The sequence below is a fragment of the Corvus moneduloides genome, chromosome 2 (genome assembly GCF_009650955.1).
Source record: "Corvus moneduloides isolate bCorMon1 chromosome 2, bCorMon1.pri, whole genome shotgun sequence".
Lineage (NCBI taxonomy): Eukaryota > Metazoa > Chordata > Aves > Passeriformes > Corvidae > Corvus > Corvus moneduloides.
The window spans coordinates 66,173,789-66,187,556 of record NC_045477.1 but is presented as its reverse complement, the minus strand read 5'-3'; the positions used below and the strand labels follow the sequence as shown (position 1 = coordinate 66,187,556).

Genomic DNA, 13,768 nt, shown 5'->3' with positions numbered 1-13,768 from the left:
CAATATGTGAAAAAGTTTTCAACAACTCATGTCTGTGACCAGTTTAGCTCTTTATTGTTCTACCTCAGGAATAGAAAACAATTTTGACCAGTGGGCACTTATTGACTCCTATTTTCTTTTTCCTGTCACTACCTTTATAGCTCAAGGAGCTTCAAAAAAAAAAAAAAAATCACATATAGTTGCTGCTCTTATAGAGAAGGTTTTCCCTGGGGAAAACTGAACATGTCAGAATAAAAACAGCTGAACATGGACTTGTTTGCAAAAATGTGGAGGTGTATTACAGTGCAAATATGTTTAGATGTGATTTAAAAGAGGGAACCATTTTCACATCTTATCTGTAATTCAGTCAGGTTTATATTTTTTTAGAATCTAGTGAAATTATTTCATTTTTACTGTGAATCATACATATTAAGTATGAGTTTAAGACAGATAAAATGTATGTATCTATGAAAAGTACTACTATAGATGCGGATATCCTAAACTGATACCAGACCCTTCACCAATATAATCTAATACTGTTGCAAAATATCAGAAATAAAGTTCAGCAAGGGGAGGTTTTGTACATCACACACTTATGGAAAAAATAATCCGGGGGTGCATCAGGCACAGCATTGCCAACTGGGCAAGGGAGGGGATTGTCCTTCTCTGCTCTGCCCTGGGAAACCCTCACCTTTAGTCCTGTGTATTGTTTTGGGTACCACACTATTAAGAAAGACATTAAATTATTAGAGAGTGTCCAAAGGAGAGCCATGAGATTTGTGAAGGGGCTTGAGGAGAAGCCATATGAGGAGCAGCTGAGGTCACCTGGTCTGTTCAGCCTGGAGAAGAGGAGACTGAGGGGAGACCTCATTGCAATCTGCAACTTACACATAAGTGGAAGAGGAGGGACAGGCACTGATCTCTTCTCTATGGTGACCAGTGACAGCACCCAATGGAATGGCTTGCAGTTGTGTCAGGGGAAGTTTAGGTCAGCTGTTAGAAAAATGTTCTTCACCCAGAGGGTGGTTGGGCACTGGAACAGGCTCCCAGGGAAGTGGTCACAGCACCAAGCCTGACAGAGTTCAGGAAGTATTTGGATAGTGCTCTTAGGCAAAAGGTGTGACTCTTGGGGGTCGTCCTGTGCAGGGCTTAGAGCTCAACTCAGTGATCCCTGAGGGGCTCTTCCAACTCACCTTATTCTGTGATTCTGTGATTCTGTAAGCAAATAGATTTCTAAATAATTGGCAAGGTAGAATTACATGATGATCAGCAGAGCATCAAGTCTTGTACAGCCTTGATTAGAGCAGCTCCTTAGTGAAGGCACCAGCCAATCTAAGAGTAGTAACAGGAAGACAGAAAATTAGACAACCAAAAATACTGATTTAAAAATAAGAAAAGGTGTTGAAGTTTCTGTGAAGATTCAACATGACTAATTATACAATTATCAAGTTATGTGATAGATAAACTGAATTTGAATAAAGCTGAAAAAGTTGACATGTTAAAATATGTACTATTAGCTCTGTGTTAGGTCAGTCTTGAGGTTGTTTTTGGAAGTGTTCTGGGGTTTTTTTATATATTTAGAACTTACTCTTTTTGTAAAATTAATAAGGTAGTGACTATATATTGTTTTACCTGAAATAAGCACAAAGTTTTCTAACTACATAAGCTACATTATACTGTAATTACAGCTTGTATAATTTAAATTATGTAGATGATGTAAATTTATTAGAAAAACACTCCATCAAAATTATGTGCTTCTTGTAATATACACAGGCTCACAAGGATAGATCAAAAGAGTTTTACCACTGTTTGTTGTGAAGGATATATTTGACCAGTAAAAAAATATGCAACTTCACTAATCTATCCACACTTTGCTGCATTTTATTGGTTTATTCAAATAGAAAAAGTATGTTTTCTCTGTGATATAGCAGAACTGTGACTTAATAGGAACCAAAACTTCCTCTTTTGCATATCTTCTCCTTGTGAGTGAACTGAAGAAATCTGAAGCCAACACTTAGGTGCAACAGCTATGCAGAAAATATGTTTCAGTTTTGGGCAGCAAGATGATTGATAGCAAAAAAATCTGTGATTGAGATCTTAGTGCCCTGGGATAGATGGATATGTATTCTTTGATCTTTTAAGAATTCAAGATAAGCAGTGATACAGAAGAGTGGTTTTTTACCTCATTTTCTTAGGTAAAGCTTCTTTCTTGATCTTAAAGCTTGAATTTTCATTATTTTCAATTGTGCTTCAACAGGTCAGAGAAGACTGAAACTGTAGATTGATATTCTGTTGTTTTGCTGCTATCGGTGACTCTAGGAGCCCTCCTTTGAAGTTACAACAGAGCTGTGAAGTTACTACAGATTTTGTATATTGGAAAATCTAATTAGCATCGGGATATCTAATTAGCATGCATTCCCAACAGTGATCAGAAGAGTAGGTTGGTGCTTTCATACCGTTAATGAAACTGAAAAAGTAAAACCCATTTCAGTAATAGAAAACAAAAAATCCTTGATTTATTTATACATATCTGAAAAAAAAAATAGAGAATGGATCATACATGGAGGAGGTTCAGCTCTGCTGTATAGCTTTTAATTAGATCTTCTTTGGGAGCTTCTTTAATTAAAGTACTGTCAAGTGTCTTTGTCATGGTTACAGCTAATAACACACACAGGACTGACAGCAGGGATGTAGCAAGTAGGAACATGCCTTTAAGCCCAAGGACCCTTAGGTCCTGCAGCACAGAAACTATATTAATTAAATATCCCAGGGAGGTTTCTTTCTTGGTTTTGGTTTGGGGACTTTTTTTTTAATTGCTGAAACTCAGTTGTCTATATGAACAAACAATGAGAACAACTCGTAGCATACTTCGGGCTTGTGCCAATTTACAGTGTGAGAGTCCAGGGGTTATAACAGACGCAGGACTACGCTACAACATGCTCTTTGAATGTGACTGCCATGGTTTGGAGGATGACTTTGTTTGAGGTAAAACTGAGGCCATTTCATTCCCGTTAGCCTCAGTGCTAGAGGGAATTTCCAGACAAGCTTAACTCCATAGATATAATGTAAGGCTGTATGTATTTTATTAAAGGCTTATGCTCAGACAATCTGGATTTGCTGGTGGCATGTTTACAGTGTTTCAGGCTACTCCTCTGTAGTAGGTATTGGTCACTGAGAACTGGAGTTACCCTGATGCTGTAAAGGTCCTTGCCTCTACGTCTGTGACATGTTGAGTTTGTTCAAGGGTTATTTGTTCTGTAGTATCACGTTAGAGACAGCTGTGAACGTGGACCACGTCTAACTAGCACTTCTTGCAGGAGGCTGTTACCTGCTGCTGTCCCACTACATTTTCTCAGCCATGTATTTGATGGTTGACTTTGCACTTGCAGAGAATAGGCCCTTAAATTTCCATTCATATCAGATAGGAGATAATTTGTTCCAGGAACTCTGGGATGAGTGATAAAGTGACAAATTAAGGTAGTTGAATTGATCTGAAAGACTTTGTCAGCTGTTGTGTAATGGAGAGTACAGAAAAATGGTTTTGTATCATAGTAGATGCTCATAGGCCTTGAATAAACTTAACTTCTGGATATGGACGATCCCCTGTGAAATTCTCTTCTAGAAGTAGATACTTGTCATAATACGTCATATTTTTCAGGAGTCAATAAAGAGAGAGTTGCAAAAGAGCAATCCAAAGAAGCCCTCTTTATTAGGGTTTCTCCAGTTTAGGAGGTGATAGTTATGGCACGACCTGTAGAACCATTCAAGTTATCTGTCCATGGATGTTCTGCATTGACTCTGCAAAGTTCATACATACCTTTGCTCCAGTTACATTTCAGATTGACATTTTCATGTATACTGTTCCTCATAAAATTCTTACTTATGCACCTGGATTAAATTCTCAGCTATACTGTCCATGTGTAAAATGCAAGAATCTTTCAAAGTTCCTCAGTGTAACTGTAAGCCCAGATTGTTGTCTTCTTTCCCCTGTGGATGTCAGCCTGCTTGGAAAAAAATACCTTTCTTCACTGAATACCTTTCTGATTCTAAAACAAACTGTGGGCTTTCACATCATTCAAGTCTGTATGAGAGAACTTCAGAGTTCTCTTAAAGAACTGCAGAGAGTGATTGCCTCCTTTTTTTTTTTTTTTTTTTTTTGAGCAAGCCATACTCTGAAGACCTTATTTCCATCTGGATCAGATGTTTTCCATTCCTGTCACTGAAACACAAAGTCCTTGCTTGTTCCTGGAGTTCTAAACTCCAATGAATTGTTATTCCTCCTTTTACCCTGTATACTTCATTAAGGGACAGAATTGTCAATTATTAGGAACCAGCTGTTGTCTCATTCTTTTGGCAAAGTATATGAGAATTGTTTAGACAAGAGCTCTGAACTGAACTGAATATCCATAAATTTTGAGTATTCAGAATGATCTAGAATATTATGGAGAGATAGATAGTGACTGTGTTTTGTTGTACTGTGATGCAGTCTGCTATTCTATAGAAGTCAATAAGTATGAAAGAGGGCTTTGGTGGATCGATGCCACGAATATTGCACAGGGTCCCTCGTGGAGACGCTCAGGCAGCACTCCAGTAGCACCCACGCGTGCGCACGATCTCACCTTCGCAGGCGGTCGCGAACAGCCGCTCACACACACAGCCCATGCACGAGCCGGAGATAAAGAGGCGAGAGGGGTTCTCTGCATGCAATTCTGAGGCGTTTAACGAAACCAACACACTCAAAGGAAGCAGGGACAAAGAACCAAGAACGAAACGCACGCGTCGTTTTATCCCGAAGGGTCCCAGGGGTGGGCAAAGCATCAGAAAACAATGGTCTGAGGGCTAGGGGGCAGAGGCAAGGGTGAGTGACATAACAGGAGCCAATGGGAGAAGGGATGGGAGGGGGGAGAGAGTCAGTAACCAGTGGAATCTTGGTAAAAGGAGAACTTTCCAGCTCAGAGGTTTACAGAGAAACTGCTTTCAAAGCAGCATGGGGGTGTAAAGTGGACTTTGCCACTGCAACAAATAAGAATAAATTCAGGCAGACACAGGGAAACGATGAGTATGGAGGGGAAGAACAGATAACTGAGTGCGCTGCAGGGTGCATTTTTGAAGCTGTCCCTTGCTAGGTTCAAAGTTCTTCATCTCCAAAGAGAGATTTAAACAAGTACTGAACATGGCTGGAAAATGAGTGCTTTTAAGTGAGTGCATTTAAGCCTATTGCTTAAATGGCATCAGGGAAGTGATCAGACAGGCTGCTGTGCCATGGTCTTCCTCTTTAATGTGTTTCTTTCTGGAGGTCCTGCAGTGGAGATGTGTACCTGTATCCACTCTCTTGAGTTCAGCTGCCTAGCTGTGTATCCCCAGCTCCAAAACAAAAGCAAAAGAATCATGTAAATTGCAATGGTAGTTTGTGAAAGATGTCCTCACCTTTCAGGTGTTTCCTCCTGTTCCTGCAATGTAAAATACCTTCACTCCCTTTCTGCTCTGTGCCAGCAGTTGTGATGAAATGTACCCTCAGAACAGGATGCAACTGGAGTACTCACTTCTCCCAGCAGTGCAGTCCAGCCCAAAGCAAAATAGATTTCATTAGGCTGTAAGGTGGACTCTTAAACAAAAATATTTTCTTGGTAATTGGTGCCTCCATTTCTGTAACCTTTTGTTCTCTAAGCGTGGATTTTAACTTCTCTGTGTTACCGTAGCAGAAGCTGCCAAATCATTGCCTGAGAAGTTAAGAAGCTTATTCTGGAAGAGGTGAGTGTTCCTACTTCGGAGCTAGCCTCAGATGTGGAGAATAAAATACTGCTCCTTCAAACCTGAAAGCTGAGCTCCTTTGTCCTTGAGACCTTTTTTTTCCTTTTTAATTTTTTTTTCCCACCAGCAGCCAAAGCTTGACTGTGTAATAGAAAGGTTGTATCTCTCTGAGATGTACTCAATATTTGGTACAAGTCTTGTGGAATGAAACTTCCCCCCCCATCCTCAAGATGAAGTTTGCTTTTCTTTACAAACCTAAATTCCTGGAGTGGCTTTTGATGTGTGCAGCATGATGAGTAGAACCTACAGTCTGGAAGAAAACATTAAGTACTGAAGTCCATTGACAAAAAACAGTTAAGAGAAACTAAGGCCTTATAGATGAAATGAGCTTTTGGGAATAATTTTTGTCATCTCCCAGCCTATTTTGTGTATGAGTGCAAGATTTGTGCTGAAATTTAATTAGTAAGTGCTGGTTATATTTGTGTGGTTTTTGAGGTAACTTTTATCTTGGCTTTTTTTTCTTTGTTTTAACCTGTGAGGTTTTTTTCCTCTATTTATGTACAAAGCTAAGCTTAAAATTTACAAAGGCAATGCCTGTATATTGGCTAAATTATTGGTGACAAAATTACTAACATAATGGTCATCTGTACAAGTACAAACCAGTAATATTTAGCACATAATCCCAAGAATGATGTTCATATTTTAACAATTTTTCTATAACTAATGGAAAAACATATCTTCTATCTCAGACTGCTAACATATCTTTCTTCACAGTTGATAAAAAGGTTTTATGAAGATAAATGATTTACTGCTTTTAGTCCTGTTATTTGTATGCATATCTTACAGGGGACTAAGTTCAAGTATATAAAGTGAGCTAAGGCACATGAATGGCATAAGGTGAAAATAACATTTTAATGTCTCTGTCTAAAAAGCTGATGTATTTGAGTCAGTGGAGAAATTTTCTCTAAAACCTGACATTTCCGTTATACAGGAGGTGTTTTGGTTTGTAGTTTGAGGGTTTTTTTCAGAACAGAAAATGAAAAGGTAACACGTTGGGGATTATTTTGGCTAATAATAGTTTTCTGATCTTTAGCCAGACATTTGCAAGAAGTTTCCTGCTCGGGGGATTTTAATTTGTTAATAGCATTTTCTTATCGCTCTGCAATGTTGTAATTTTCCACGCTATTTAAATAAAGGACAGTTTGGAAGTACTGGCCAAGGATCACGTGATTAGGCCAGTTTAGTCCACTTATTCAAAGATATGACATGATTAGGGTGTAAATAATTGTACAGTATTTTAAAAGAGTGACTCTAGTTAATTTATAAGAATTCTCATATTACTGTGATGAAGGCTTTTTCATTTTTCGCAAGCTGCATATTTATATGTCTCTGGAATAATTTAAGAAATTATTTTATACATAATAATACTTAAATGAAGGGAGCCAACATGAAAGATGGAGTGGGAATATTTACAAGGGCCCATAGTGACACAGCAAAGGCTTCAAACTGAAGTAGAGTAGGTTTAGATTAGATAATAGGAAGAAATTCTTTTCTGTGAAGGTGGTGTGGTACTGCAACAGGTTGCCCAGAGAAGCTGGAGATGCCCCACCCCAGAAGTGTTCAAGACTAGGCTGGATGGAGGAAACCTGGTCTAGTGGAAGGTGCCCCTGTCCATGGCAGGAGGGTTGGAAGTAGATGATTGTTATGGTCCCTTCCAACCCAAACCATTCTATAATTCTAAACAAACACAATTAGCCATAGAATGCCTTCTTCCTCAAGTACAACTTAGTAATGTGGTCTGCAGCAAATAATTAATGGAAAATAAAAAAGAGTTTGATCAGGAGAAACCTCTGCTGACTGAGTATATTGTTTCCTATTTTCTTTTCTGAAAACATCTTCACCTTTATAATAAGTATGGAAGACAATACAACTTAGAATTTATCTATTACGGCATAGGTCAAACTGGAGACTAAAAGATGTTCTGCTACACAGAAGATACTTTTTGTAGCATTCTTCATTGACTGCTGTTCATGGATAGACGTGAGGTGATTTTACAAAATTCACTACCAGGAATTGGCCATAACAGAGAGAATTGATCATCAGAATTGAACCCAAAGAGTGTTTCATCACCTGAAACCTGATGACTCTGATGATTCCAGTGCTGTGTTTGGGAGCAGATTAACTGAATTCATATCACAAATATAAATATCAGTAGTGTCTGAGTAAGTCAAATGAAGGTGCTTCTTTTGTCTGAAATCAAGAAATAGCTATTCAGAGAGTGATTCATCTCATTCTGCAGTACATGACTAAGAGAGAGCGGGTGAAAACTGCTCTAACACCTCCTATTTCTCTCTGTGGACTGTAAAAGGAGATTGTGGGTGATTAGGTCAGGGGGCTGCTTCAAAGTACCTAAGGAATGATTAAGATAAGCAAAAGGTCTATTATAGCAATGTGAGGCACAGTACCTTTTTTATAAGCTTTTTCAGCTCTTCAATGGAATTTGATGCTATTTCAGAAAAGCAATTTCTTATTGTAGTCATGTTTGTAGGCAATTAATCTACTATGCATAAGATGAATAAATATTATCTTGATACCATTTGCTGCCTTTTTTTTTGAAAAAATGAGACCTCCTAAAACTGATTAGCCTATAGAATAATTCCATTCAGCAACATTTCAAAACTGCAACACAACTGATATTTCATGACCAAGACACATGAAATAGAAAGGTTAAGAAGATTAATACCTGATTACAAGGAATTAGTTTTAGCCTTTGTTTCCAATTCCTTGACACTTCCCGTGATTTCCCTTGTAGACGCTTACAGTGCTCTTAGGAATGTTGAGGAGTCTTGCTATGAAAGAGAAAAGAAAAAAAACTACGGTCCTCATGAGGTGAAAAGATGTTACCATGTGTTACAAATTTAGGTGAAAATTCATTGCTTATGCACAGAGCAAAGGAACTGTACCTACTGAGTGGTCCCACCACAGGTCCAATATGTTGGTCAATAGCTGTGGGAGGCTATTCCTGTGATACACACTGATCTTATTAACATCATACAAAGGTGGGCAAAAATTTGGTGATTCCCTCTAAACAAAAATAGTTCTAAAGTATAGTCAATAGTGTAGAAGTCAAAACTGTCCCTGAACTTGGGAAAAGATTTAGCGACAGAACAAGAATATCAGAGAATTCTTATATTATCTCTGCTTCACATTTGGTAATGAGGTAATAAAATTTATGTAGTCATTATGAGAATGCATGCTAAAGACAGGCATTTTAATTTCTGCATAAGCAATGTGCATAATTTTTTTCACAAATACAGCTATAATTTAGAATAACAATTAGAATACATTAAAGTTCTTTTGATTGTTTTTTCCTCATATTTTTTCATCTTAATTAATGTAATACAAAAGGAGATTTTAAGCTCTGGTTAATTTGTTTTTGTCAGACTAAGCCACTTGAGCAAGCTTCTTATTGCATAAAAATGTGAGGGGGAGGTGAATTGAAGAAGCAGTAATATTAATGCCCCCTTGAATATCCCATTAAACAGTTTTAAATGGATGCTTGGATCTTCTAATTGCCAATATAAAACTGTCTGAAGATTTGATATTTTATATACGGAGCCTCTTAACAGCTTTCTTTTTTCAAACTTTGACCATGCTAAACACTTGATATCCCAGAGGAATTTGCATAAGAATGTCATAGCACTCTTCTAAAAAAGTGAATACAGCCCTTGTGAACAATTTATGAAGCTGTCTTGATGTTTAAAAAAGAAGATAAGATTTGGAAAACATTTAGATGGATTAAAAACTTATCTATCATTGAAGAATGAAGAACAATAAACTCTAATTCATACTGAGTGTACTCTTCTAGCTCTTATCATAGATATATTAAGTAGTAAATTAGTATTTCTGAATTTAGTTAAAAATAAGTCAAGTTGTAATATATTCATATCTCCAGATATCCCAGAAACCACTGTATGTTTACTTCCTCTATTAAATTGTAAAGCAGAAATGTGTTCACACTCTTCTATAAAAATGTGAATCATTTTCTTCAAAATGTCATGCTAGTTACATAAAGAAATGTCTAATTCATAAAACAGGTTATATTTTTTATTGATTTAAACTTAGTTTAATCCCACTGTTTCCCAACTAATACCATACCAGGACTAGTGTACCTTAAAGTAAACAGAAAATATCTTCAGTTTGAAAACAAATAGATTGATATGGTTTCAACTGATTCCTTTGGGTTCTTCTCCTAAGGGTAGCTACCTTTAGTGATAAAAAGCCAAACGATGAGACTGTTACCTTTCCTCATAAAAGATGGTGATTCTTTCTATACTTACATCACTTTGCAAATGCTGTTTGGATCAGTTTTGTAGGGCCAGAGACTTTTTCGAGCTCATTGTTGAGAAATAGCATGTAAGAAAAGGAGATTTTTCTTCTTTTTTAAACTTATTTTTGTTTCCATTTCTCAGTTCATCTAATTTTCAAAGGTGTTTTGCACAGTTTTATTTTTTTTTTTACTTTTGGTGCCAGGATGGTCAGTTTTAAGCTGAAAACAACTATCTTTTGAAAGCTTCCACTTCACGCAGTGGAACTGTGTTCCAGAGAATAGATTGTGTGTTGAGCCAGCCATTACCTGCAGGGATGCAGCAAATGAGGGAGTGTCATTGATAAATATATGGGTCAGCCAAGAATCTGCTGCTGAGTATGCCTTCTGACCACATTGCATAGAGATGTGGTGTACAGAAATAGTGAGAAAATGTCAGATAACATAAAGAGAAACACATGTGACATTAATAGAAGAATAAAAATAAGCAGAGGAAACCCACTGAAATTAGGCTATGTGCTTGATCTCATGCTCTGACCTTTGCAGAAGGTAACTAAATCTAGTAAAGTATAACTTCACAGTTTCCATCTTATATTAAAAGCTCCAGATATAGTGAAAGGAGAAAATATCAGATGTGCAGTGTTAATGTTATTTTGAATTTGGTATTGCAATATAAAGCATCTTTTCAAGGGCATACTGTTGTGAAGTGGAGGATTTTAGAACTCCTTAGTGCCATGCAATAGAATTACTAAGATTTGTAGATTTTTTTTTTATGTGACAGCAAATAAATGTTTGTATGTGGGAAAGAGTGAGTTTATCTAAGTGTTGAACTATAATGCTTTTAAGAGAAAGATCAATATACATTTAATCCTTTTATAGTCAGAAATGATTTTTCCAAGCACAGTAAAATAAAATCAGAGGTATTTTTTGACCATTTGTATTAAATTTGTACATCTTATTTTCCTATTCTTTTTTTTCCTGCTCTCCAAAACATCCTTGTAATCTTTGGTTTGTAGTTTTTGAAGTTATTAATGTAAGAGATTTATAAGATACTAATGCAAAAGTAAGGCTAAAAATGTTGGTTGGGGGGAGCACTATAACAAGAATTACATATTCCAGCCTAAAATAAATTATTTTTAAAGTTTATTTTTTTCTATTTTATCTTTTATTTATTAAAAAGTGTGTCATCCTTCAAGTTGAAGATAATGACTTGTGAAATTATAGAATTAAGTGCCATATAAGTATTAATTAATGGTTCTTTTCCTTAATATAAATTATTTTAGAGGAACTGTGTGCTATGAGAAGCCTGCCGTATGTTATTCAGATAACATTAATCCCAAAGTCACATTGCAAATAAGCAACACAATGTTTGAAGACTGTTAAGCCTTGTTTTGAAGATATATTTATGGGTTTATTCATACTATACTAGGCAGTTAGTTCATTCTTTTCAGGGAAGTAAATGGCTGTGAGGTTTGCTCTGTGCCACTGAAGATAACACAAGTTTTATCGCAAATTTCAATGAAAAAAAAAAAGAAACCCGACAAAAAAACCATCCACAGCCGAGTTGATATCCAGATATTCCAAGTCTTCTCTTCCATTTCACACTGTACAGTGTCTCTTTTTATGCTTGTTATATAGTTGAATTAATAGTAGTTTAAAGAGAAATATTTCTAATACTATAATTTTCAGGTCACATAGGTGCTCAGTCAGGGAGATTAATCCTTCTTTTCTTCCCTTTTTCTGTAGAGTTATTTATCTAGAGCTATGATTATTTATACAAACATCTTTCAATACTGTATGTTTTGTAAAGACCAAGTAAATAAGTTTGCATTTGTTATCAATCTTTTTTTTTAGGCTGCCTGGAATTAAAAGAAGACACCATTGAAAACCTCCTAGCAGCTGCCTGCCTCCTCCAGCTCCCACAAGTAGTAGAGGTTTGCTGCCATTTTCTAATGAAGCTTTTGCACCCATCCAACTGTTTGGGAATACGAGCATTTGCTGATGCACAAGGATGCACAGAGCTCATGAAGGTGGCTCACAACTACACCATGGTAAGGCAGTTTTGGAATATTAAATTATAATCTTGTGAATCCTATATATCCTCTACAAGTAAAAATACCTTGTTAGTTTTTTTCTTGAAATTATTCTGTATTCTAGTCTGTATTTCTATGGAACTTTTTTTCATAAGTGGTCCTTTTGAAACCATAGCAGTGATGATTCCTATGCAGTGAAGTTACGAGAATTGGCCTTCTATGATGGATGCAGTCTCCTGGGCCAGCACTGTATAAGACTTATTTAGATACATGGTCATATACAGGTGATAATAGTAAAGTATATGTAAATCATTATTATACTTTTAAATCACTTTCCTTTAGTTAAGCTGTGTCATAGTTCTGCATGTGAACACTATGAGGGGAAGTTTTGTTGGGCTGTGGGTTTGGGTTTCTTTGTCAAGAATTATCCCTCCTTTTAAGCATCTGTGAAGTAGATTAAGCCAGGAAGTTCTAGAAATAAGGAATTTTATCTGGTAATATTTAATATTTTTCTAGTTACATCTGACAGAACAGGTATGGAATCAATATAGAATTTTAACCAGAATTAATGAAGCAGCAATACACTACTTATTCAGAAATTCAATCATACTGGTAGCCATTTGATTCTTCATAGTTTGACAAAATTTAAAGCACCTGGCTCATGAAATTAAACTTACATAAAGAGTAGATTATATATCATTTATGAGAAATAATGGTCCCTCTAGGTCTCTACTGAAATTATTATTGAAGTAATAGAGCATTTTTCATTGAATCTGATTCTCTTTTTCAGCATTTATGTCCTTGTTTTATTTATTCTTTTCTGTAACTAATAGCACATTGTAATTCACATGTTTAACTGTGGTGTTTTACCACTACAGTTCTGGTAGTTATACCCATTTTACACTTCTGGAGCAAGCTCTGTTGTTTCTCTGTATTTAGGCATTTAAATTATAGTGTTACAGGTCCAAGCTAGTCAGTTAATAACCTTCCTCTGTCAGTGGAGAGAAATAAGCTGTCAGAGCAGAATTCATGTGATCTTCTTTCAAATGAAATTGCATTAGGACTGAACAGATGTGTTTTGAAAAAACCCAACCTTTTATCAATACATTTCTTAGATTTATATATTACATTCATATTTTTGTTTTATTTTGTTGTATGAACATGAAGAAAATAGAGAAAAGCATTGATGTTAAAAAAAATTAAAATTGCTTACGATTCTTTAGAAGAACTTACTGAAATATTTTTGGGTGAATGAAATTACTCATAGTACATTTGAAGACTTGTGACTGATACATACCTAATGTATCGCAAAGTTCACAAAGATTAAGATATTTGATATATAATCTATTATTCTTTTAATGCTGAGATTTAAAATCTCAATTATGTGTAATGGGAAAATCACCAACAGAAGATGTCAGATCAAAAAGGAAGTCACAAGACTTCGTTTTTGCTTGTAATTAACTTGCTTGTAATTAACAAGCAAGCTCTGATTTATCTGCCATGGATTTGCAAGCATGCACAAGTCATACTTTCTCTTAGCTAAAAAAACAAATAATCACAATGAAATGACAATATTTTTTTCTGACCCAGTGAAAACATAACCCTAAAAGATAAGCTTCATAGTGCATGAGATTTTCACAGGCATTGTGTTACTTAATTCAGGTGTGAGTCAGGTCAC

At 36.0% G+C, this 13,768-nt stretch overlaps 1 protein-coding gene across 2 annotated transcripts in view; it reads left to right on the top strand.

The window, feature by feature from the left end:
* The window catches only part of KLHL1 (kelch like family member 1), a 196,988-nt gene that overhangs the window by 75,282 nt on the left and 107,938 nt on the right, over nucleotides 1–13,768 (top strand). For both annotated transcript variants that reach the window (XM_032099888.1, XM_032099889.1), the window contains exon 4: nucleotides 11,912–12,108. In XM_032099888.1, the coding sequence (XP_031955779.1) occupies nucleotides 11,912–12,108 (197 nt within the window). The remainder of the gene's footprint in view (nucleotides 1–11,911; nucleotides 12,109–13,768) is intronic.